This window comes from Pristis pectinata, chromosome 3 (assembly GCF_009764475.1).
Source record: "Pristis pectinata isolate sPriPec2 chromosome 3, sPriPec2.1.pri, whole genome shotgun sequence".
In the NCBI taxonomy this organism is placed as follows: Eukaryota; Metazoa; Chordata; class Chondrichthyes; order Rhinopristiformes; family Pristidae; genus Pristis; species Pristis pectinata.
Window position 1 is genome coordinate 140,311,185 of NC_067407.1, and position 25,482 is coordinate 140,336,666.

General features: G+C 43.3%; 1 protein-coding gene across 6 annotated transcripts in view; it reads right to left on the minus strand.

Moving 5' to 3' along the window:
* The window catches only part of LOC127568808 (collagen alpha-1(XII) chain-like), a 275,536-nt gene that overhangs the window by 101,591 nt on the left and 148,463 nt on the right, over positions 1–25,482 (minus strand). For all 6 annotated transcript variants that reach the window (XM_052012994.1, XM_052012992.1, XM_052012989.1 and 3 more), the window contains 7 exons: positions 25,329–25,471; positions 24,907–25,036; positions 20,111–20,253; positions 19,814–19,943; positions 12,299–12,418; positions 10,378–10,524; positions 5,462–5,578 (listed from right to left, as the gene is read on the minus strand). In XM_052012994.1, coding sequence (XP_051868954.1) covers positions 5,462–5,578; positions 10,378–10,524; positions 12,299–12,418; positions 19,814–19,943; positions 20,111–20,253; positions 24,907–25,036; positions 25,329–25,471 — 930 coding nt within the window. The remainder of the gene's footprint in view (positions 1–5,461; positions 5,579–10,377; positions 10,525–12,298; positions 12,419–19,813; positions 19,944–20,110; positions 20,254–24,906; positions 25,037–25,328; positions 25,472–25,482) is intronic.

Here is a 25,482-nt window from a genome sequence, read left to right on the forward strand (position 1 = left end):
TCAGCTCTTCATTCTAGTCTTTCAATTACACTGTGCAAATTTTTAAAGTTAATCTGGGCAAGTAGCAACTTTGGAAAGATGACAGCTCCATCAATTGCACTATTCATTTAGCACTCAACGCTAAACTTATGAACTTGTTTTAATTATGGATTCATGAGCCTTTTGATAGAGTGCCAGATAACATTGGAGGCTTTCCTGGGCTTGACTTGCTTTCACACCTGAGCTCCTGATTCTATACTCCAACGCAGTACTGGAGGAGCATTGGATTGAAAGACGAGCCTTCTTTTGGATGAGACAACAGCATCTACAAATTTTATAGCATATTTAAGCATAGCAAATGTGTCAAGTGGCGTCACAAGAACATTATCAAAGAAAAGTTAACTCCAAGGTTCATGTGGAGGACAGATAAAAGATAAGATTTCTTTATTAGTCACATGTACGTCAAAACACACAGTGAAATGCATCTTTTGCATAGTGTGTTCTGGGGGCAGCCGGCAAGTGTTGCTACACTTCCGGTGCCATCGTAGCACGCCCACAACTTCCTAACCCGTACGTCTTTGGAATGTGGGACGAAACCGGAGGAAGCCCACGCAGACACGGGGAGAACGTACAAACTCCTTACAGACAGCGGCCCGAATTGAACCCGGGTCGCTGGCGCTGTAATAGCGTTATGCTAACCACTACACTACCGTGCCTGCCATGACAAAATGACAAGGGCTCAGCCTAAGAAGTGGGTTTTAAGGGAACATAATTATAGAGGAAAGAGAGGTAAAGGTGTTGAGAGGTTTTGGCACAGAATTCCATAGATTTGGGCTTCGGCAGCAAAAGACATAGCTTTCACTGATGGAGCACTTAAATTTGAGGATGATCAAGAGTTCATAATTAAAGGTTGACAGAAATGGAGGGGTGACTAAAATAGGGAAGTGTGGGACATGTGCAGACAAAGATGGGCAGTTTAAAACTGAGGCATTGCTTTACCATGAGCCAATGTGGGTCAGCAAAAAGCAGAATGGTGTTGATTGGAATTTAGTGCAAGTTAGAACACAGGCCATAAGGTTCTGGATTACACCTCAGGTTCACAGAGAGTAAAGTGCAGAAAGCGGATCAAAAGTGCACTGATCATGTCCAGGGGTAACAAAAGAATGACTGAAGGCTTCAGCAGTGATAACACTAAAGTAGTAACTGGACAATCATACGGAGAAGGTTGAGTCACCCAAAGTTCATTCAGCCTTCTGTCTGGCCCCTTAGGTGAATGTAAATGACCCAAGCACCACTGTAAGAAGAGCAGGAAGATTTTCCCAGTGTCCTGGCATTTATTTGTCCCTCCTAAACAACTCATTACCATATTGGTGTTTATGGAGCTTGTTTGAAAATTACTTGTTCATTTCCCCACATTAAAACCACATCGGGGTGTTTCCTCGGCAATAACCTGCCTTGAGGTGCTAGTCCTAAGGTGGTGCAGTAGAAAAACATTCATTCTTTACGGCATTAAGTTTCACTATTAAGCACTATAAGTAATCCAGAATTTTACTGCCTGTGTTCTATCTTGCATTAAATCCCTATCAACGTCATTCTGTTCAAATATAGGTATAACACAATTTAGATGCAGAGTAAAACAATGTCTACACTCGTCATGAAGCACAATCATAACCTCAGAAGAACTTCTCAAGTTGTACCAGTGCCATTCTGTGGTATTGCCTATTTAATGCTAATTCAGGACAGATTTAAGTCAATAACTTAAGTTCCACCAGGGACCAAACAAAGTCTTCCAGACTGGTTTCACATGGAGTGGTACAGCACAGAAGAGAGTTATTTGGCCTAGTGTTTGTTCTGGCTCTTGGAAAGATATCTTCAATTTGTACTACTCCCCATTCTTTCCCCAGGGGCCAGCAAACTTCTCCTGTTAGAACATGGAAACAGATCACTTGATCCAACAATCCATGGTTGTGATTACCGTGATGTGATCATTTATATCCAATCAAATTCCTCAACCCACTCCAAAATCATTTGTTCTTCTTCTCTTAGTTATGTATTTAATTTAATGCTTCAGTTTTTGTAAATCCAGATGTGTAGGCCGAGCATTAATAACCTTGATGACAGTTTCATGTGGTTATGGCTCAGTACTGGACAGGAATTGTTTTTAATGTCAATCTCTTAGTTGCAGGAGCAAGGATGAGTAACTTGGGCAATGATTAATTGTCTCAGCATCCACACTATTCCAAAGTGGATCTACTTATGTGAGTCATAACTTTAGCCTCCAAATTTTGTACAATCCTCTTGAGTATTCGCAGATGGTCTCAAGCGTCGGAAGTCTTTCTAGTGTAGAATTTTTACATTTATTCATTGTCAGTTATGGTAACTGGACTTGGGACAGTCGACAGTAACCATCCTATAAGCTGGTTGAGATACTGTTGAGAGAGGAGCAGCTAAAAATAATCAAATGCTGGAATTTTTTTTATTAGGTATCTCCCAATATACTGCTTTCTCTTGTGAAAGTAGCTACTCTGATGGAGGGAGTCCAGATGAACAGGCATCCAAGCCGCCCATGGGACTTCACCCAAGTAAGTAACTATTTATCATATATGGGCAAAGAAAAATTTCGGCTGGAGTGGAGTCAAACCACAGTCCTTGGTAATGAAAAGTGGTACCAGTGCTTAATCCACTGCACCATCTGATCTCCTCTCTTTTATTCCAGCCCTTGGAATGTTTTATTAATTCTTTCCAGTTATATTGAGTCACTGACAAAACATGACATTTATCCAGCCAGTTGACAAGACTGAAATAAAATTAACTGTCCCTTTATCATATCAAATCAGACAACTGAAGACACTCACGGTGAAAGAGTTACTGCCACTGCCTCATAGTTTCAGTGACCCGAGTTCAATCCTGACCTCGGAGGCTCCCTGCATGCAGTGTGCATGTTTTCCTTTTGACTGAGTGTGTTTTCCCTGGGTGCTCTAGTTTCTTCCCGCATTCCAAGGTGGGTAGTTTCATTGGCTTCTGTAGATTACCATATACTGTAGGTAAGTCGCAATAAAATCAAGTAGGTTGAAGGGCATGTGAAATCAGGAGGAAAGGCAGACTGCTAGGATTGCTCTGTTGGGACCCAGTGGGCCAAACATAAGTATGTTAGTAAATAAGGCAGAGAAAATGTGTGATGAACATAAGGCTAGATTTGCAGGACAGCAGAGATCTTGAAGACATGTCAGAGGTCACAAGGGGATGAAGGAACTGGTATATGTGGCCTTTCAAAGGAATTTGACAGAGTATCACATCATAGGCTTGACACTGGCTTTGAAGCTTAGGGAATACTCAATATAATATGCTCAATACAAGAGGGCATGGCTTTAATGGTAATGAGTGGGAAGTTCAAGGGAGACGTCAGAGGGAGGTTTTTCACTCAGAGAGTGGTTGGGGCGTGGAATGCGCTGCCTGGGGCGGTGGTGGAGGCTGATACGTTGGGCAAGTTCAAGAGATTGTTAGAGAAGCATATGGAGGAATTTAAGATAGAGGGATATGTGGGAGGAAGGGGTTAGATAGCCTTAGGAGTGGTTTCAAGGTCGGCACAACATGGTGGGCGGAAGGGCCTGTATTGCTCTGTATTGTTCTACGTTCTATGAATATAAGGGGCAGTAGCAAAGTAACAAGGAAAAGAGTAAAGAATTGTTTTTCAGAAAGGAAGGAAATGCACAGTGGATCTCCCCAGCAGTCAATACTAGAACCACTGTTTTTCTCAATAAATATTAATGACTTGGATGTACAGGATAATAAACTTGGAAGAATAATAGGAAAATAACTCAATGGGATACAGACAGATTGGTGAATTGAGTGGACATCCGGCAGATGAACTGCAACAAGGAAAAATGTGAAGATCAAAGAGGGGCACTGTAAACTGAAAGACATCTTTTCAAACGGCACTCAGAAACCAAGTGATCCACAGGCAGATTTGTGCACATCACAAAGTGGCAGTGCAGTTTGTGAAGGTAGTCAAAGAAGCACACAGGAACCTGGGACAAGACACAGAAACTACAAGAGCAACACACAAAAAGCTGGAGGAACTCAGCGGGTCAGGCAGCATCCATGGAGGGAAATGGACAGTCTATGTTTTGGGTTGAGACCCTTCATCTGGACTGGAAAGGAAGAGGCCAGAATCCGGCATAAAAAGGCGGGCGGAAGGGGTGGAGTGAGATAAGATAAGATCAGATATCTTTATTAGTCACATGTACATCGAAACATACAGTGAGATGCATCTTCGCATAGAGTGTTCTGGGGGCAGCCCGCAAGTGTCGCCACGCTTCCAGCTCCAACATAGCACGCCCACAACTTCCTAACCAGCACGTCTTTGGAATGTGGGAGGAAACCAGAGCACCCGGAGGAAACCCACGCAGACACGGGGAGAACTGAAAGAGAGCCAGCGGGAATTGAACCTGGGTCGCTGGCGCTGTAATAGTGTAACGCTAACCGCCACACTACCGTGGCATGACCTGGCGGGTGATAGGTGGATCTAGGTGAAGGGGGTGATAGGCAGGTGAGGAAGTTGCTCCAGATTTCCAGCGTCTGCAGTCTCTTGTGTCTCCAAAAGACTACAAGAGCAAGAAAATAATAAATGAACCTTTACAAATTCCAATAAACCTTTGTAAGGGACTGGTTCAACCACAGCAGTCTTCAAGTGTGGGCTTCACATTTTAAGAGCAACGTGAAGGCTTCAGAGAGGGTGCAGAAGAGATTTACAAGTTATCATTCCAGAAGTGAGATTCTTTATTTCTGCGGGTAAACTGGAGAAGCTGGGACTGTCTCCTTGGAACAGAAGTATTGAGAGGTGATCCATTAGAGGTATTTAAAATTATGAATGGTCCAGGTATACTGTATGGAATATTAAACGGAAGCACACTGAACTGCACTGAAGATAGTCTGAGACTTGAACAGAGACTTGGGTTTTGATTCAAATAAGGAGATCAACTTCTAGAAAGCGTGGATGCAGAGGCGTCAAAAAACCTGAGGTCAAAGGAGGAAGGTGACTTCAAAAGATCCAGAGTTGAGGAGGAACTTTTTTTATGCAGCGAGAGGCAAAATCTGCCGCGGTGTGATTATTCATCATGATGCACAAAGGAGAACTAGATAAGGTAGGAAAAAAATATGCAGGGTTGTGGGTGGGGGAGTGGGAATAGTGGAATACTTTTGCATAGAGTCGGCACAGACTCAGCAGACCTGACTGATATCTTTCTATGCTGCAACCTTTCTGACATGCTGAACTTCGGAGTAATAGAGGGACTCAAAAACACAAGTGAGAATTTTAAATTGAATTTGTCACTTTAACAGGAGCCACTACAGGTCAGAAAGCATTCAGCTATTGAATGATGGTAGGAATTAGGATACAGACAGGGGAGTTTTGGATACAGCACAATTATACTTCAAAACAATCATTAAAATTAAGAATTCTTTCATGATTCTTTATAATTACCATCAACTGGTCTCAGCTTTATTCTGTAGGAGGTTGCTTCCCTGTGAGGCTTCCATTGGATGCAGAAGCTGTCCCATTCTACATTGTACGTATTTATTCCTGTCACATTCAAGTACACTAGTAGAAGAGAAAAAGATAAAAATAAAAATTTATTCCCCGTCAATACCAAATCAAACACAGCTAACCTATTGCCAACCATATGAAGATTTGTGTCAAGTCTTGCTGAACATTTTAGAAATGACAGTTGGTTGGGGGAGGAAAAATGAAAATCTATTCAGTTCCTTGTCCCATGTTGAACGTTGCGCATCACAACGCCTGGGGAGTTGTCAACTGAACAATATAATCAATCTTTATCATTTAGGATATCTCAGACCTCGCCACGAGGCACAGACAATCCCCAGTGAAGTAGAGCTTTGAGACCCTTAAGTCCAACATCAGCAATTTAACCCAAGCGTGCCAAATCTATCACATCATATCTCATAAATTGGATGTAGGAAACCTAACCTTTGCATTGAACTGTGCAAACAATACCTGCTTGCACCATATCCCCAAAGAGCCTGTTCCATCGATTGGCTAATAACTGAGTGAATAATTTGGAATAGTGCCATTTTTCACACTATGGTGTCGAATGGCATGAGGTGGGCGCTGTGACTTTTTGGCTTCGTAATTTGATCTGATAAACAACTGCTCCAAACGGACACGATAATCTTTTGCTTTCCCTCCTGTCTCTCACACTGAGTTACCTGACCTTGACTGGTGAAGAGTTGGTTAGGGTTTCCCCTGAGTGTTATATTTGTGCTTATCAATCAAGTGCTCACTGTTGACACACCTCAAATGTTTGTCACTGTTCAGACTTGACGTGTTTAATGTTAAACCCCGGAGAATGCAGCTAAATCTCAGTTCTGAAATTCTACCGTGCTCCGATGGGTGACTTCCAAAGGGTGACATCAGGATGGTGAGAAAATGACTTCTGCAGGTGACGTCTAGGTGACACCTGATGGATCACTTTTACACCTAATGTCATTTCTAACACACCTGAAGTTTAAAGATACACATTTATATGCAAGAGTATTCATAAGACAATTATATATGGAGGTTTAAACCTTTCACCTACATTCCAAAATAAGCTTTTCACCACATGACCTCAGCACTGGCCTGAGTTCTGTGTTGGCTTGAACAAAGAACTGATAGATAAAACCTCAGGCTTTTCTGTGGGGAGTGGAAGCAGACCAATTGCAGGAGTTGGAAATTTAACATTGGCCAACGCTTCAGCTGAATTTGGGCAGCCTTCACTCCTATCCAGCAAAAAAAAAATCACTCTCCAAATGGAATGTGTGCACTATCCAAGGAGGCCACAACCAATGTAGAACAAAATCAACATTTCTTTGCATCTCATATGGAGGAGATAGTAGGAATGGAAAAGTTGCTTTTTATATAAAGATGCCCAAGCAACGTTTCACAAAGTTGACCACCAACTGGGATGAGAAACATAGCATCACCCACACTCTGGGAACAACAAAAGTTATTCTGTATTGTCAGCCCTTCATTAATCCTGCCCTTTTAGAATTGCTGATGCGACTTGCAACTTGCTCCCATTGTGGACTCCATTACCTAGTGTCCCTTTTCCTTGGGTTGGTGGAGAGAATGTCACTGCCAAACTCAATCCTCCATCCACCTTATATTGCTTTCTCATTCATATTTTGGATGTTGACAATTAGTCACAGAGTTGTGCAGCACAGAATGGGCCCTTCACTCCACCCTTCACCATGCTATCATATCTACCATAGTCCCATTTGCCCACATTAGGTCCGTATCCTTCCATCCTTTGCCTATTCAAGAACCTGGGTAAATGTCTCTTATGTGTAGTGATTGTATCTAGCTCTACCATCTTCTCTGGCAATACATTCCACACTGGGTAAAGCACTTACTTCTCAAATCCCCTTTAAAACTCCTTCCTCTCACCTTAAACGTCTGCGCTCTTGTTTTTGAAACCCACACAGTGGGAAAAAGATTTGGGCTACCTAACCCACCCATGCCTCTTTTAATTTTATATACCTCTATTAGGTCACTCCTCAGCCTTCTTTTCTCCAGGGGGTTCAAGTTCAGTCTGTCCAACCTCTCCCCAAGGCTGAAGTCCTCCGATCCAGGTAACATGCTGGTGAATCTCCTCTGCACTCTCTCCAGTACAATCACATCCTTCCAAAAGTATGATGACCAGAGCTACTCACAATACTCCAAGTGCAGTCTAATCAGTGCTGACATAACCTCCAAATTTTTATATCCTATGCCCCCACAATGAAGGCAAGTCCGCCACATGCCTTCTTTACCACTCTATCGATCTGTATTGCCAATTCAGGAAGGTCCTTCTGTTAATTGACATTCCTTAGCACCCTACTATTTACTATAGATGCCCTATTTGACTACCCAAAATGCATCACCTCACGCTTGTAGGGATTAACTTGCATCTGCCAATGTTCCAACCTACTTTCCATCTGATCTATATTTTGCTGGAGCCTTAGGCAACCTTCCTCGCTATCCACAACCCCACCATGTCTTCCACAAACTTACTAATCGTTCCTCCTACATTTGCATCTATGTCATTAATATATATCACAAAGGCCTCAGCACCAACTTATGTGGTACACCACTGGTCACACACTTCCTCTTAGAAAACCATCTTTCCACCATCACTCACCACTGTCACCAAGCCAATTTTGGTTCCAGTTAGCCAGCTCACCTCAGATCCCTTGTGCCTTAACCACCTTTACCAGCCTACCATGCGGGACCTTGTTAAATGCCTTACTAAAGTCCATCTGCCGTCCTGCCTTCATCAATCTTCTCAGTTACTCAAAAAAAACTCAACCCAATTCATGAAATACGATTGCTTATCCCTGACCTGACCCTGTCTTTCCAAATGTACATAAATCCTATCCCTTAAATTTCCCTCCCATTAATGTGAGGCTCACTTACTCTCTTAAAGGTCACGTTTATATGTAAGGAAGATCATTGACTTACCCATCCAAAACAACCCTCCATTATTGCATTAAATTGTTTAAAAAGGGTCTATCAGCTTCACCACTCTATTTAGAATGCTCTGTGGGCATCACTTTGACTTTGAACAACAGTGTAATTTAACTGTTTTATTCTCCTTTCCAGTGATTTCAATAGAAAAACCTGATTGAAATTGATCCAATATCGATCCCTTGTTGCATGATGAACCTCCTGATGTCAGACCTGGAGGATATGGACCTCCTTTTACTACTTTTAACTTGTGTGCCTTAGAGCATAAAGAAGTAAGAGGAAGGGTTGTAAAAGGTTATTCTGCCTTCCAGCCTGCTCCATCATTGAATTAGTTCATGTGAGTTTAGAGAGTGAGCTACAGCCTCAACTTCCTGCATTACCTCTGTATCCCTCAGTATCCAGCAAATGTGCCATTCTTTGAACTGAATGCAGTTTATGACTAACCACCTGTTGCCTCCTGGGCCTGCAAAACCTCAACAATTGACAGTCCTGTGAAGATTTTAGTTTCTCAGATTCATCCCAAATAGCATAACTTTTATGCGGAGATGGGGACCCCTAGATCCAAGCTCTCCAGCAGGGAGAAATGTCCTCCTCAATCTGTACTCTCAAGCACACCAACAGATCTCTATGATTCAGTAAGATTACCTTTCATTCTTTTGAACTCAAGTGAATAAAGACCGAGTCAATCTCTCATCTTTGGATAACAGATTAACTCCTGGAATCAGTGTTATTCCACTCTCATAGTTTAACATACCACACTGTTGGCAACTTTTACTTTTTGCTGATCTATTTACTGCGCTCTATGTCAGTTTAAAAATAACCATAGACTCTTACTTACGTCATTGGATCAGGCCACTTGACCAGGTCAATGAGAAAAGAGCGATTCAACTAATCAACCCTCTGCCTTTTTCCTTTTAAAGAATTTATCCCTATCCTTTTTAGAAGGTATTCTTTAATCCGAGTCCAACACATTTTCAGGCACCACATTCCCCAGCACAACAACTTGACGGCGAGAAAAGAAAACTGCATGTCTTCTTTGGGTCTTTGACCAATCATCTTATGTTGTTTAGTTGATAAATCCTTTCTCAAAGCCCCTCGTCACTTTGAATATCTCTGTTAAATCTCAGCTCAGCTTGCCTTATCGGTGACCAGAAATGGAGCCAGTGTTCAAAGCTCCAAGCCCCCCACTATTACATGGTCAAATTGGGGTGTCTCACCAGGCAGAAATCGGCACCAGCTTCACCAGAACATCCGCCCTTCCCTCACCCAGCAGCACCAAGGACTTGTGCAGAGTTCCTCAACCTGACATGATCCACTGCTCAGCACAGAGAAGCAGTGTCCTTCAAGTCTGTGTAGCCCAGCCTAAGCAGTAGTTAAACTGATGGAATCCAAAGAGTAAGCTTATTGCAAACTGACATCCATGCGCCAATTCATGACCAAGCCAAGGAATTTAAAATAGAGGGTATTCTTCCACTGTCCACTTCCGATAAGAACTTTAATCCATTCTAATCGGAAAAAAAGGGAGCAGAGGTATTAAGGAGCCTCCATGTGCAGTTGATTAAATAATTTTTAATTGCTAGTGCAGCAACATTACTAAATAGTTCTGGCACAACGCAGAGGAGAAGATTATAGTAGCCATTGACACAAAACCATACTTGTGATATTAATCACTTTTGATTTTGCAAGGTGAAACCCTGGGTCCGTGCGATCCAGGCTAGCAACTCTAGTAATCTACCAGCCATGCATATCAAGAAACCACCATCCCCCATCCTTCAATAGTGGACCATTTCATTGCTTTTGAGTTGTATCATATACAACATAGCCACTGAAAGTGAGCATGAAGGGAAAAAAGCAAAAGATCCATTGCTTGTCTCAGTAAAACGCTATCAACTCACAGGTAGTCCCTTGGCCTGTCAAAGCTTCACTGGTTCCTGATTCATAGGTGGCGTAGACCTCAACATCATATGGTGTGCCAGGCTTCAGGTTTTGCGGTGTGTAGGATGTCACATCTCCTACAAACACCTCCATTCTCTCGTCGGTGCCTGAAAGAGTCAATCATTGCCTGTGTTAAACTTCACCAAACTTGTTTGCCTTGCTTTTATTCTTTTCTCATTGGGACCTCTAAACAGTAAGGAGAGAAAAGGGAACACAAGAAAGTTTATTCACTGTGTTTGGTTGAAAAAAAAATCACAGGCAGGGAAACAACAGCTTGCATTTGCTGAAAATCTGTGTTGCAACCTCAGACTGGTGCAAATTATTCTGGGCACGTTTCCTGGAAGCTTGAAAGTCAGACTGAAATTGGACCTAAAGCTTTGATTGTCAAATTGCTTAAAGTTTTGGGCAACAAGTCTTAGGCCTCATTAACATTTTCTGAGTAAACATACCATAAGTTTCAAGCCAAAGTTAAGGAGGGAGTGGGCAGAACAACACAGGAGGGGTCGGGGAAAGTGGTGGCAGATTTGTTTCCAAATTTTTTCCCAGGGCGACAATGGCTAACACGTGAGGACATAATTTTAAGGTGATTGGAGGAAGGTATAAGGGGGACATCAGGGGTAATTTTTTTTTACATAGAGAGTGGTGGGTGGAACACACTGCCGGCAGAGGTGGTGGGGGCAGATACATTAGGGATATTTAAGAGACTCGTAGATAGACACATGAATGATAGAGAAATGGAGGGCTATGTGGGAGGGAAGGGTTAGATAGATCTTAGAGCAGGATAAAATGTTGTCACAACATTGTGGGCCAAAGGGCCTGTACTGTCCTGTAGTGTTCTATGTTTTCATCAGAATATTGTCTTCTGCATGTTTGTTTTTGATAAGACACAAGATTGCAACAAGACTGCTTCTCAATTTGAGTCAATGACTGCAAGGTGGTCTGAAACAGGTGCTTCATTGTTCCATTGACAGATGTGAAAGATCTAAAGGCTGCCCACTTTCTACTTTGGGGCAAGTTGGTTGATGGCTATCGGTCCCCAGAACTGGCTTTTATCACATTCATTTTATTCCCTTAAACCCTGAAAAAAAGGTTCCAATTCTAGATTTTGTCAGAACACAACCTCTTACACCAGTATTTTCCTTTCAATCCCATCCATTACTAGACGTCAAGCTAAACAAACGCTGTTTGTGGTTGTACTTAGCTACTTTATTGGAAATGGTACAACATCCCTCCACTTTCCCTTCATTAATCCCGCAACACCCCATTCAACTCTGATGCCACCACTTCTTTCTTAGACTACAGAATACTACTTTGCCTAAACTTCATACAAGTGAGTCTGAGCAACCAAATAGGTCATCATGTCTTCAAGAAAGTATAATCTGAGAATCTAACCTCCCTGGCTCAACCTAAGGTTTTTGTTTTGTTTTATTATTAATGACACTTAAAAATAAATCAAGCAGCTAAACTGTAGAACCACCAGGTGTTTACAGAGATGTGTGTTTCTCCCATCCTGTCCTTTTGCAGCCAATTATAGCCATGCCTTCAGCTACCAAGGTCCTAAGATCTGGACTTTGTAAACCATCTCTTTAACCCTGTTTCCCCCTTTAAGATACAAGGTACAACCAACCAATCTTGTGTCTTAATGTCTCGTTATGTGGATCGGTAGCAAATGTTGTCTGATGGTGCTCCTGTGAAGCGTGTTACATCATTTACTGCATTAACGATGCTAAATAAAATCACGTTTCTGTTTATTGGACTCGCTACAAGAACTCCAGAAATGGAAAGGACAGGCACAGGAGAGAGATAACAATATATTAAAAAAAAAGCCACAAATCTCAGGAGTTTGTGGTCAATGCAGCACAGATGTTGGTATTGACTTACCTGTGGGCTGGTAAATAAGTTTGTACCCGAGGACTGGTGATGGAGCAGGGTCCCAAGTTACGCGGAATCGTGTGTACCACTCATCAGAAACTCGAAGATTGCGAGGTTCCAGCAAGCCCACTGAGGAGCAGAAACAAAGTATGTTAAAGCGTGAGTGGACATCCTGGCAGGGAACTGTCTCCCCTTACACAGAAATTGATCTGATGTTTGATACTTATCGGTCTAGATTTGTCAAATATTCAAAAACAGAAAATAAGAAGACAAAATGACACATAGAAATCTGACAAACCTAGAAACTGGATTTCAGCTTTTTTTTTAATGCACTAAAACATTGTTGTGTTTACCATAACCGACAAATCAGCTCCCCTACTAAAATTCACAAGATTATCTGAAATTGGAATTCTGGCAGGATGCTTTACATCTGAAAGATGTGGCAAAGAGAGATCTCCACACAGCCTGATTAGGCCACACTCAGCTGAATGCAGCTTCTGGCATTTTGCTGTGCAGCAAATGGTGACAGAGCAGCTACCTCCCTTCTCCAGAGGTCTAGGTTCGATTCTGACCTGTGGTACTGTCTGTGTGGAGTTTGCACGTTCTCCCTTTGGCTGCATCAGTTTCCCCCAGGTGCTCCGGTTTCCTCCCACATCCCAAAGATATGCAGGTTGGGAGCTTAATTGCCTGATGTATATTGCCACTATTGTGTTGGTGATAGAATCTGGGTGGAATTGATGGGAATGTGGGGCGAATAAAATGGGATCAGTGCGGGATTAGTGTAAATGGGTAGTTGATGATCAGCATGAGCTCCATTGTGTGTGTTCAGTTCTGGTCACCTCATTATAGGAAGAATGTGGAAGCTTCCACATAAGAACGTAAGAAATAGGAGCAGGAGGAGGCCATCTGGCCCATCGAGCCTGCTCCGCCATTCAATAAGATCACGGCTGATCTGGCCATGGACTCAAATCCACCTACCTGCCTTTCCTCCATAAACATTAATTCCCCTACTATGCAAAAATCTATCTAACTGTGTCTTAAATATATTTAATGAGGTAGCCTCTACTGCTTCCCTGGGCAGAGAATTTAGAGAGGGTGCAGAGGAGATTTACCAGGATGCTGCCTGGATTAGAGAACATGTCTTACGAGGAAAGGTTGAGCGAGCTAGGGCTTTTCTCTCTGGAGCGACGCAGGATGAGAGGCGACTTGATAGAGGTGTATAAGATTATAAGAGGCATAGACAGAGTGGACAGCCAGCACCTTTTCCCCAGGGTGGCAATGGCCAATACCAGAGAACATCCACTTAAGGTCAGAGAAGGAAAGTTTGGGTGAGATGTCAGAGGTAGGTTTTTTACAAATGGTGGGTGCATGGAACGCACTGTCGGGAGTGGTGGTAGAGGCTGATACAATAGGGACATTTAAAAGACTTTGATAGGCACACATGGATGTAAGAAAAGTGGAGGGTTATGGGCTGTGTAGGAGGGAAGGGGTAGATTTATCATGGGGGGAGGTGTTTATATAGGTCGGCACAACATAGTGTGCCAAAGTGCCTGTACTGTGTTCTACTGTTCTATGTTCCATGCTCTATGGGTATAGGACTCGTTACTATGCTCGAACACTCTATGATCTATGAGCAAAGAGAGAAGAGCATCAACTGATACAGGCACAGTCTACATGGCAGCCAGACTGCAGTAACTCCACGGCAGCCATGGGAGAGAGAGAGAGGCTGCAGGGGAGAGAGCTCCCACATTAGCTCAACGAAACGTGGGTGTCTCCTTGGAAGAACGTCCTGTGACCCACAAGGACAGGAGACACACCAGAGCCACCATAAGGACAGCCTGGCCGGAACTAGCTCCTCTGGGTATGAAAATCCTTGCATAATGAAGCACTGCCAAAATAGATTTAATGTCTTCACAACATATGTAGACCACTGACAATTTTGGTCTCCCTCACAAACACACGGACAAGTTGTACCAACTTAACCTTTTGCAGCATGCACACAATCTGCCCTCTCGTACACATCTCCAATTTCAGTCGAGCATTAACATTCTACCCCCACCCCCCGTACATACCCACGCAGTCGTGGAAGGGCAGCAGAGAAGGGGAGGGCCACCTCCGTGGGCTCCCCTTCAGGTCGTCCACCATCTCGACATGGAAATGTATCACCAGTCCTTCATTGTCACTGGGTCTAAATCCTGCCCAAAGTGCTCAACTTTTCGATCAAACCACTAACGTGTCTCCACTACACAATACCACCTCCCTTGAAAATGTGGAGCAGTTTGCACTACTCAAGAGTCACCTCTCAGTGAAGGAGACACAGGTGATGAAGTTCACTGTCACCATCAGTGCACCAGCATAGTGTTTGGCTGTCTGAGGGAAAGAGTGTTTGAAGATCAAGAGCTCAAACCCAGTCCATATAAGCTCATGTCTATTGGTTAGCAGTGATGGTGCATGAAGAGGTTCCAGCAACTCCAAATCCTTCAAATTCACGAGCTGGATAAACAAACCAATGTCAGCATTCCATCCCGGGCCACCATGCCTGACATTTAGGCCTTCACTATATTTAGTTGACTCCAGAAGGCATGCATTTAAGGTGAGAGGGGGTAGGTTCACAACAGACATGAGGGGTACGTTTTTTACTGAGAGAGTGGTGGATGCCTGGAATGTGTTGCCTGATAGGGTGGTGGAGGCAAATTCACTGGGGGCTTTTAAGAGGGGCTTGGATGGGCACATGAATGAGAGGAAAATGGAGGAATATGGACATTCTGTAGGTAGGAGGGATTAGCTATGTCGGCACAACATTGTGGGCCGAAAGGCCTGTTCTGTGCTGTACTGTTCTATGTTCTAATAGGCAGGCCACATTATTCGCATTGGAATTCAAACAGGCCGTTCTGAGCTCCATCATGGCAGGAGAACAGAGGAAACGATTCAAGCATGCTCTGAAAGCCGCCTTGAAAAATTGTAGCATCCGCACTGCCTCGTGGGAATCCTTGGGCCATAATCATACAAAATTGAGAAGCAGCTTTTGGTACGACATTGAGAACTTTCTTCAGGGGTACGCAGAAGTCCACCATGGAAGGCAGAAAGAACATACCACCCCACTAACTACCCAACTGCCCACTTTGTGCCAGGCTCTGTGGATCCCACCCTGGCCTTATTAGCCACCTTTGAACCCGCAGAGCCAGAATGGAAGTAAGTCATCTTTGAGCCTGAGGGACTGCCTCAGAGAATTGACTTGGGATCGTTTACTTCCAACTATAAGGACTGAGGGATCCCCATTTTTGTATCACATCCAAAAGGTAGCCACTGAATTGGGTCTTGAACCTTCAACTTTCTGTTCAAGGGTGAAGGTAAATTGGCTTGAGTCATGGCTCACTACTTGGCAGGCTACAATGTGGAAATAACGTGCGTGGATTTATCCATTTATTTTTCTGGTCACCAGCATTAAACTAATCCCCTGCAAGCAAGTTTACAGCTTCAAGGTTTGATGATAGAGGCCAATTCTTGATTTCTTTTCTTGGCTGGATTTTAAAACATAGGATTGTACTACTTATTGGCTATAAAGTAATAAAAACAAGCCTAGGAGATCTGGGTTAATGAAAAGTCAACCATATCCAGTCAGTTGATCTCAACTGAGGCAGCATTTGGAGACTTTACAATTAGCTCCAATGCCAACAGGCTAGGCAGGAGAATATGGCAGTGAAGCAGCTGTGTTACTGTGCTAGTAATCCAGAGCTGTGTGTTTAACATCCAGTTCGGATAGGAGCTCAACATCCATTAAAGCAATTTGAGAAATCAAATTACTTTAAAAAAGAAATCTGGATTTGCTGCATAGCCAGTTGATTTTCACTGAAACCCAATTCACTAATAGCCTTTAGTAAGGATACCTGCTCCCTTTTATCAGCTCTGGGTCAGTTCCAACTAATTATGGTCCAACACTGCAGAGCACTAACAGAATTTTAACCACATGTACTGCTGGGGTTCAAGAAGATGGCTCATCACAGACATGTCAAGGGGGCAACTAGACTCTGCTATTGATGCTCATTTCCGTGAATGTGAATGAAGATACAAAAGCCTTAAAGCACGTATCACCAGGCTCAAGGACAGCTTCTACCCCGCTGTTATAAGGTTATTGAACGGTGCCCTAGTACGATAAGGACTCTTGATCTCACAGTCTACCTCGTTCTGACCTTGCACCTTATTGTCTACCTGCACTGCACTTTCTCTGTAGCTGTAACACTTTACTCTGGATTCTGTATTGTTTTACCCTGTACTACCTCAATGCACTGTGTAATGAATTGATCTGTACGAACTGTATGCAAGTTTTTCACTGTACCTCGGTACAAGTGACAATAATAAACCAATTCCAATACCAATTCCAAATGTATGTGCATGCAAATTGGTTAAGTGTAGAGTGGTGACCAGCTTCATCATCTCACATCCACCGCTGAGATATATTGTTAACTTATTATTTATTTGTTCACAGGACGTGGATGTCACTTGCAATGTCAGCATTTGTTGCCCATTCCTATCCTACTGTTTCACAAGACTGATCGAGTTTTTTGAGGAGGTACATAGAGCATAGAACACTACAGCACAGTACAGGCCCTTCGGCCCACAATGTTGTGCCGACATTTTATCCTGCTCTAATATCGATCTAACCCTTCCCTCCCACATAGCCCTCCATTTCTCTATCATTCATGTCTATCTACGAGTCTCTTAAATATCCCTAATGTATCTGCCCCCCACAACCTCTGCAGGCAGTGCGTTTCACGCACCCACCACTCTCTGTGTAAAAAACTTACCCCTGACGTCCCCCTTACAGTTAACTAAGAAAACTGATGAAGGCAGAATGGTAGATGTGGTTTACAAAGACCTTGGCAAGGCTTTCGACAAAGTCTCACGTGGTCAGCTGATCCATAAGATTAGGGCACATGGGATCTGTGATGTGTTGGCAAACTGTATCCAAAATCAGCTTGGTGATAGGAGGCAGAGGATAGTGGTGAAGGGTGCTTTTTCTGTGGATGAAACGGCCTGGAACCACAGCTAGTAATTCGGTAATTTAACCACCGTGCAAGCAAGAGGCATAAGCAACTACAGATGATGGAATCGGGAGCAAGTGAACTGTGGGAAGACCTCAGCAGGTTGAGTGGTATCTATGGAGGGAAAGGGTTGGTAAGTGTTTTAGGTCAAGATCCTGCATCAGGACTCATGCAGTTTTGGATGGGTGCTCCTGATGTTACGTTGAAGGAAAAGAGAGCCCTCTGGAGTGTCCTCCAGCATCTCTGGACAATATCGGCCTTCTAAACAAAACAAATCAAAAGAAAATTGGGCCACTCGACTGTATGGTGTCATAAATGGATTCCTGCCGTGTTGAAATGGCTGACACACTCACCAATGCAACAGTGACCGCACCCATATGGACAATATGTTGCGTGTGAAATGCTTTCAGACACAGACAGTGCAATTGCAAGGTATTTTACAGGAGAAAAGGAGAGTGTATGAGATTAGGACTGAACTCTGCAAGAATCCATCACCAAGCAGTTGCTGAACAGCAATGATGCAGATATTCAAGGAAATTCATTGGTACATATTCCATTCATTCACAGAATAAGCTTCGTAAGAGGGCAATTAAGAGTCAGTTACATGCGTGCAAGACCTGAGTTACATACGTGTCCAGACCAGGTAAGGACAGCAGGTTTCTTTTCCTAAGAGCAAACCTTTAAGCTGACAGTTTTAGTGTCGCGTTTGCTGAGACCAGTTTTCTATTTCAACTGAATTTGATTTCTCAATATACATTAGTGAGATTTGAACTCTGGGGAATAACACACAAGGTTATGAAGATTTGAAACATACTGATGGAAACTTGTAAACTGTCTGATAAGGTCATGGAATCAAATTTCATGGGGTCTTCAATAAGCAATTGGATGTGCTCTTGAAGAAGGTTCACTTGCAGGGCCATTAGGAAAAAAGCCAGATTCAGGATAACATTGGAGAGGTTTTTCAAAGTTCTGGCAGAGGCATTGTGAGCTGAATGTCCCCTCCTATGCTGGAAGAGTGAACGACGCATAATTCTGTGGAGGAGATCTTTTACGCAGAGCGTTATGGAACACATTGCCCGAAAGAGACTTTCAAAAGGAAATTGGATAAGTACTTGGAAAAAGAACGTTTGCAAGTGATGAGGAAAGAGCAGAGTATGGAACTAATTGAGAAGTTCTTTCAAAGAGCCGATCAGTCAAGTGGCCTCTTTCCATGGTCATTGATACCAATGATTAAATACATGTGTATTCTGACAAGAAGGAATGAATAGTTTAACAGTTAAGGAATGGTGCCAGAGTGGTATTTTATCTCATCCTAATTGTTAAGCCATGAAAGCAAGGAAATACAGTCAACTGTTGGAAGAACTAATGAGGACAAAAGATGAAGATTGCTTGCTGACTGTACATCAGAAGATGCCCTGTCTGATAACCCTCAATTACCAGCACATAGTTTCTACTATATTCGATATTGAATATGGAATGAAAGTGCATTGAGTAGCTAACATTGCCTGTAGCTTCAAATCAGTGATTTTGAATCATTCGTGGGAATGAACCATCATTGTGTTTCAGCACACACGTGGCAGTGTGCCATTGTTTACAGGGGTTTGCAAATCAAGTGCCAGTATTTCCAGGGGACCCCCTGAGATGGAGTCCTTACTTGCAGCAATGCCTGGGAGTGTGTCAGCATAGTAGGGGGTCCCCAGTTGGCAGCCAGTGCTTTCAAGGAGGGGGCCGAGGAGTCTGTCAGTATGGCAGAGACGTGTCTACACTGAACAACCTACTATTACGACATCATTTATCCGCTGCAGCCCATTTGCATCTGAGTCAGAATGTTGTGGGCTCAGGTCCCAGTCCAGTAAGTTGACTGTGTAATCCAGGACGTATCTCCAATGCAGTGCAAAGGGAGTGCTGCGTCGACCAAAACACCTTCTTTAGACAGAAGGTTAAAGAGAAGTGCTGTCAACCTATTTCAGCTGGATAGAAAGAATCCCACAGGAGAGTCTGAGAACAGCAGCACTTTGGTAGTGTAGACCCAGGGCTTATTGCTTGGTCGATATCACCACAAAACAAGTGATCTGGTCATCACATCCAAGTACTGATAGATGTGGAGCATATCATGTTTGCTTACATTAAAATGACGTCTACCCTTCAAAATATGGAGAGTGCCTTGGGATATCCTGAGATTATGAAAGGCATCGTATAAATTTGGTTTTCAGTCGATAGATGTTCATCAGGTACACTGCAATGCAAAACTTTTTGTCAAGAATGGCCAATAGCTTGTAAACCAGCAAACGCTCACTGATGTTCACCCAGCAGTGGCAAGTTATACTGTCAATTCCCCACTGAGTCTCGGGCTCAGGCAAGTGGGCACAAGGCCAAACACACGTCGCATTTATTACTTAATAGCTGACAAAGATCCTGTGACTACGTTCTCTTGACCAGATGATCGGAAGCAAAAATGCACCAGTGAATAAAAGATGATCACCTGTCCTCCCGTCTCCTGTCAGCTGCCCTCCATCTCCATCATCGTACATGGCCACAACACTAATCCTGTAGGGAGTGTCAGGCATGAGTGGATGCAGGATCACATTGTTTCTTCTACCAGGAACAAATGTCTGGAATGAAAAGGGAGCAAGAATTGTTTGAGACAAACAAACAGCAAAGCAGGTCAGACTAAAGGAGAGAGCCAGGGTGACGGAGGGAGGCCCAAGTATCATCATTTCAAACAATAGAATTTTTACTTACAATTGAATCTACAAACCAGATTACAGAATATACTTACAAACTCCTCAATTGGGTCTCCGACTGTTGGAGCATATATAATCCTGTACTGCTGCACTGGCCCTTCTGCATGGTCCCAGCTCACGCTCAGGGTGTTGGTGGTTGCATCGTATACCCTCATGTTTCTTGGCCCACTGCGAGTCACTGCAGAGAAGAACAACGTCAAGTGAAAAAGTGTGGTTGCTCTCACACAGGGGACGTTACAGAGAATATACTGGGTAGAAGCAGGCTATTGGGTCTAATTGCCTCCCTGCTCATATTCACGTTTCATTTGAGCCTCCTTCCATCTCCTTTCATTTAACCTATTAGCACATTCTTTTATTCCTTCTTCCTTTCTTTACCAGCTTCATCTAAGCTCATCACCCTGTTTGCCTCATCTTCTCCCAGCATTGTAAGCTCCACATTCTCACTGCACTAAGTATTGTAAGAATCATCAGGACTTGTGGTTAGCACCCAAGTTACATCTTGCAAAGCATTTTTATAATTGTCCAAACTGTCCCTGCATGTCTCTAAGCTTGTTTTTTTTTTAAATTAGACCACCCAGTAATATTAGTTTCTTCAAGTTTGCTGATTACCCTGGGATTACCCTGTTAATTGGAGGAAAAGATTTAAAATATTTCAGGGGATTTGTGGACAACATTTTAACTGAAACTGGAGGAGCAGTGTCTGGAACTCACTGCATGAAAGAGTGGGAGAGACAAGGATCCTCATTGCACTTAAAAAATGCTTGGATGTATCGGTGTGTGAGTAAATCCGCATAAGAAATGAACTTGTTTACAGTGGTGATGTTCCCACACAGCCATGGACGGGTTTAGGTTCCATGCTGATGTTTTTTCATACTCCAAGGTCAATGAATTGTCACCTCAGGAAAATGTCTTCATCCTGTTCAATGATCAGTTATCATTGCACAAAATAAAGATTTAAAAAACAGATACTGGAAATCCGAAATAAGAACGAGCATGGATGTGGACCCCAAGATCCTTCTGTTTCTCCACACTGTTAAGAGTCTTGCCATTGACCTGGCAGGACTCTTAGCAGTGTGGAGGAACAGAGGGATCTTGGGATCTACGTCCATAGATCCCTCAAGGTTGCTGCGCAGGTCAGTAGGGTTGTTAAGAAGGCATATGGTGTGTTGGCCTTCATTAGTTGGCATACTGAGCCCAAAAGGCGTGAGGTAACATCGCAGCTCTATAGAACTCTGGCTAGACCACACTTGGAGTATTGTGTTCAGTTCTAGTCACCTCATTATAGGAAGGATGTGGAAGCTTTAGAGAGGGTGCAGAGGAGATTTACCAGGATGTTGCCTGGATTGGAGAGCATGTCTTATGAGGATAGGTTGAGCGAGCTAGGGCCTTTCTCTTTGGAGAGGAGGATGAGAGGTGACCTGATAGAGGTGTACAAGATGATAAGAGGAATAGATTGAGTGGACAGTCAGAGACTTTTTCCCAGGGCGACAATGGCTAACCTGAGGGGACATAATTTTAAGGTGATTGGAGGAAGATATAAGGGGGATGTCAGGGGTAATTGTTTTATACAGAGAGTGGTGGGTGCGTGGAACGCACTGCAGGCAGAGGTTGTGGGGACAAATACATTAGGGACATTTAAGAGACTCTTAGACACATGAGAACTAGGGGGCAATATGGGAGGGAAGGGTTAGATAGATCTTAGAGCAAGATAAAACGTCGGTACAACATTGTGGGCCGAAGGGCCTGTACTGTGCTGTAATGTTCTATGTTCAATGCTGAAAATACTCAGTAGGTCAGGCAGCACTGTGGAAAGAGACATAGCGTTAATGTCTCAGGTTGAAGATGCTTCTTTCAACAATTTAGAAGCAACTTCTTCCCCTCCGCCATCAGATTTCTGAACAGTCCATGAACCCATGAACACTACCTCACTATTCCTTTTTTTAGCACTATTCATTTACTTTGTAATTTATAGTAATTTTTACATCTTTGCATTGTACTGCTGCCGCAAAACAACAAATTTCAAGTCAAATAAGTCAGTGATAGTAAACATAATTCCGATTCACAGATGCTGCCTGACCTGCTGGGTGTTCCATTATTACACAAGAGGCACCTTGATGGGATAACAGCCAACAGTTTCAGGTTTATTGGCATTCTAACTCGTGAGGGAAATGTGTTGCACATTCAGGAGCCATGACCTACAGGATTTAGGGGTGGAAGATGCAATCGGGCTGGGTAGCTTCTTTTCAACCAGAAAAAAGTATGGGCTGAATGTTCTATGAATCCGTGTTTTCCAAATAAGCACCAGGTAATGACCCTGACCCCAATAAATCTCAGCCTGTTTAATCATCTCTTGGAAATGCTAATATCAAAGTCCTTGTCTGAGTGAAACATTTTTTTCCTGACTCCTAACAATGCCAAAAAGCCTGAAATCCCTAACCATCATCTCATCAAGGTGCCTTCCGTGTAATAATAACTGTATTGGTATTGGTTTATTATTGTCACTTGTACTGAGGTACAGTGAAAAACTTGTCTTGCATACCAATCGTACAGGTCAATTCATTACACAGTGCAGTTACATTGAGTTAGTACAGAGTGCATTGACGTAGTACAGGTAAAAACAATAACAGTACAGAGTAGAGTGTCACAGCTACAGAGAAAGTGCAGTGCAATAAGGTGCAAGGTCACAACAAGGTAGATCATGAGATCATAGTCCATCTTATTGTATAAGGGAACCATTCAATAGTCTTATCACAGTGGGGTAGAAGCTGTCCTTAAGTCTGGTGGTACGTGCCCTCAGGGTCCTGTATCTTCTGCCCGATGGAAGGGGAGAGAAGAGAGAATGACCCAGGTGGGTGGGGTCTTTGATTATGCTGGCTGCTTCACCAAGACAACAAGAGGTAAAGACAGAGTCCAAGGAGGGGAGGCTGGTGTCCGTGATGTGCTGGGCTGTGTCCACAACTCCCTGCAGTTTCTTACGGTCCTGGGCAAAGCAGTTGCCGTATCAAACCATAATACATCCAGATAGGATGCTTTCTATGGTGCATCGGTAAATCAGTACTGAATGATGCTGTTTCCATGAAGTGACAATTTATTGACCAAGGGGTGTAACTAACATTATCATGATACTCCTTCCTGTTCGTGGCACCGCCCACTTTAAATAAACTAACCACTTGTACAGATTTACCAGATACCGAGATGGATTCAGATCGTGATGGAAAAATAATACCCGAGCTTCCCAACGCCAAATGCATCATCAGGCATTTGGCACCCATCTAACTGCAGACACGGAGGAGTGCAGTCAGCCAGCCTGGTCAAGTGGACAGAGGAGACGAGACCTGCTTGGTGGAGGTGAAACAAGCACTTGCTCCCAGATTACATGAGCGCAGGTAGGAAGCAGAGAAGGGGCTTGCCATACCTGAACTAATCATTCCCTTCAATCTATTTGAATATATGTTCTGTTTATCACAGAGCAGAAGTAGAATTGCATTGTATTTATTGAAATTAAAGAGAATAATGCTGAACTTGGCAGTGTGGAGGAGTAGAGGGATCTGGGGGTTCATATCCACAGATCCCTCGAAGTTACCTCACAGGTGGATAGGGTAGTTAAGAAAACTCATGGGGTGTTAGCTTTTAGAAGTTGAGGGATTGAGTTTAAGAGCCGCGAGGTAATGATGCAGCTCTATAAAACTCTGGTTAGACCACACTTGGAGTATTGTGTCCAGTTCTGGTCGCCTCATTATAGGAAGGATGTGGAAGCATTGGAAAGGGTGCAGAGGAGATTTACCAGGACGCTGCCTGGTTTAGAGAGTATGCATTATGAGGAGAGACTGAGGGAGCTAGGGCTTTACTCTTTGGAGAGAAGGAGGATGAGAGGAGACATGATAGAGGTGTACAAAATATTAAGAGGAATAGATAGAGTGGACAGCCAGCACCTCTTTCCCAGGGCACCAATGCTCAAGAGGGCATGGCTTTAAAGTAATGGGTGGGAAGTTCAAGGGAGATATCAGAGGAAGGTTTTTTACCCAGAGAGTGGTTGGGGCATGGAATGTGCTGCCTGGGGCAGTGCTGGAGGCAGGTACATTGGTCAAATTCAAGAGATTGCTAGTTAAGCATATGGAGGAATTTAAAATAGAGGGATATGTGGGAGGAAGGGGTTAGATAGTCTTAGGCGTGGTTTAAAGGTCGGCACAACATTGTGGGCCGAAGGGCCTGTATTGTGCTGTACTGTTCTATGTTATATTGTTAATTGTTTTTTTTCCAATTAATGAGTTTGAACCTTGCTTGAATTAGAATCGTTTACAGTCGAGAAATGTCTCCTAAATCCTACTTAGATATATTGGTGATGAATGATTATATTTTCTCTCCAGGGTTCGTGAGTCTGGATCTCTCTTCATCAAAGGGAAGCAAAGTCTTTGAATATATAAACAGAGTTGTGGATACAATCAAATCAGCCATGATCATATCAAGTAGAGGAGTAGGCTAAGGGAGGAGAAAGTGGAGGATGTACTTGCGTAATTGGTGTTTGCGCAAGTTTGTATGTGTCAAAAACCTGCTTCAGTCTTCTCCTCACCAAACAAGACCCCCTACAGATTCAGTCCTTCCTAATAATTATACAAGGGGAGAAATGAAAACATAAAAACAGACACAGAATCAGTCACATGGGCCCCAACTATGACATGGAACAGTCCATGTTCCAAGCCTACACCAGTAACACTCCCCAACCCTTTCTCCGTTACTAGCACATACAGAATCTCAGGCAATGTGCGAACACATTTACACAGATCCCGACACTCACATGTACATGACCTACTATAACAGTCACTCAACTTACATGTCCTGCCATCACTGGAGAGCTGGCCACCTTCCCCATCCGCATACAAAGCCACCACATTGACAGAGTACGGCGTGTCGGGCTGCAGGCGTTCCAGAAGCACATTGTTGGTGTTTCCTGGCACTACCATCTGCTCAACAGAAAATGGCCCCACATCAGCACCTTCACAACTGTGAAATGGAACTGTCCCACCAGATCTCAGTAACCATTATTACGTCAGAGAATTAATTACTTGGAGCAAGACCACATACATTGTGTTTATCCAAGCTCAAACAATTGAGAAAAGATTGATGGACATTATGTTTTGTTTTGTTGCATTCTTTAATTAATCGTGGATACATGGAGAGTTTCAAAAAGATGCAAAATAATCAGTTGTAACTATTTATCATTGCAGTAGTGCAGGCTGGAACACAATTACTTACATATTGTGAGGGACGAGTCCCAGTAAGAGGGGCGTAAACCACCCTGTACTGCTGCACGGGACCAGGTGCACTGGTCCAACGAACGTTCAGGCTGTTTGGTGACGGGTTGAAAACTTGAACATTCCCAGGTGCTCCACGGATTACTGAGCACAGA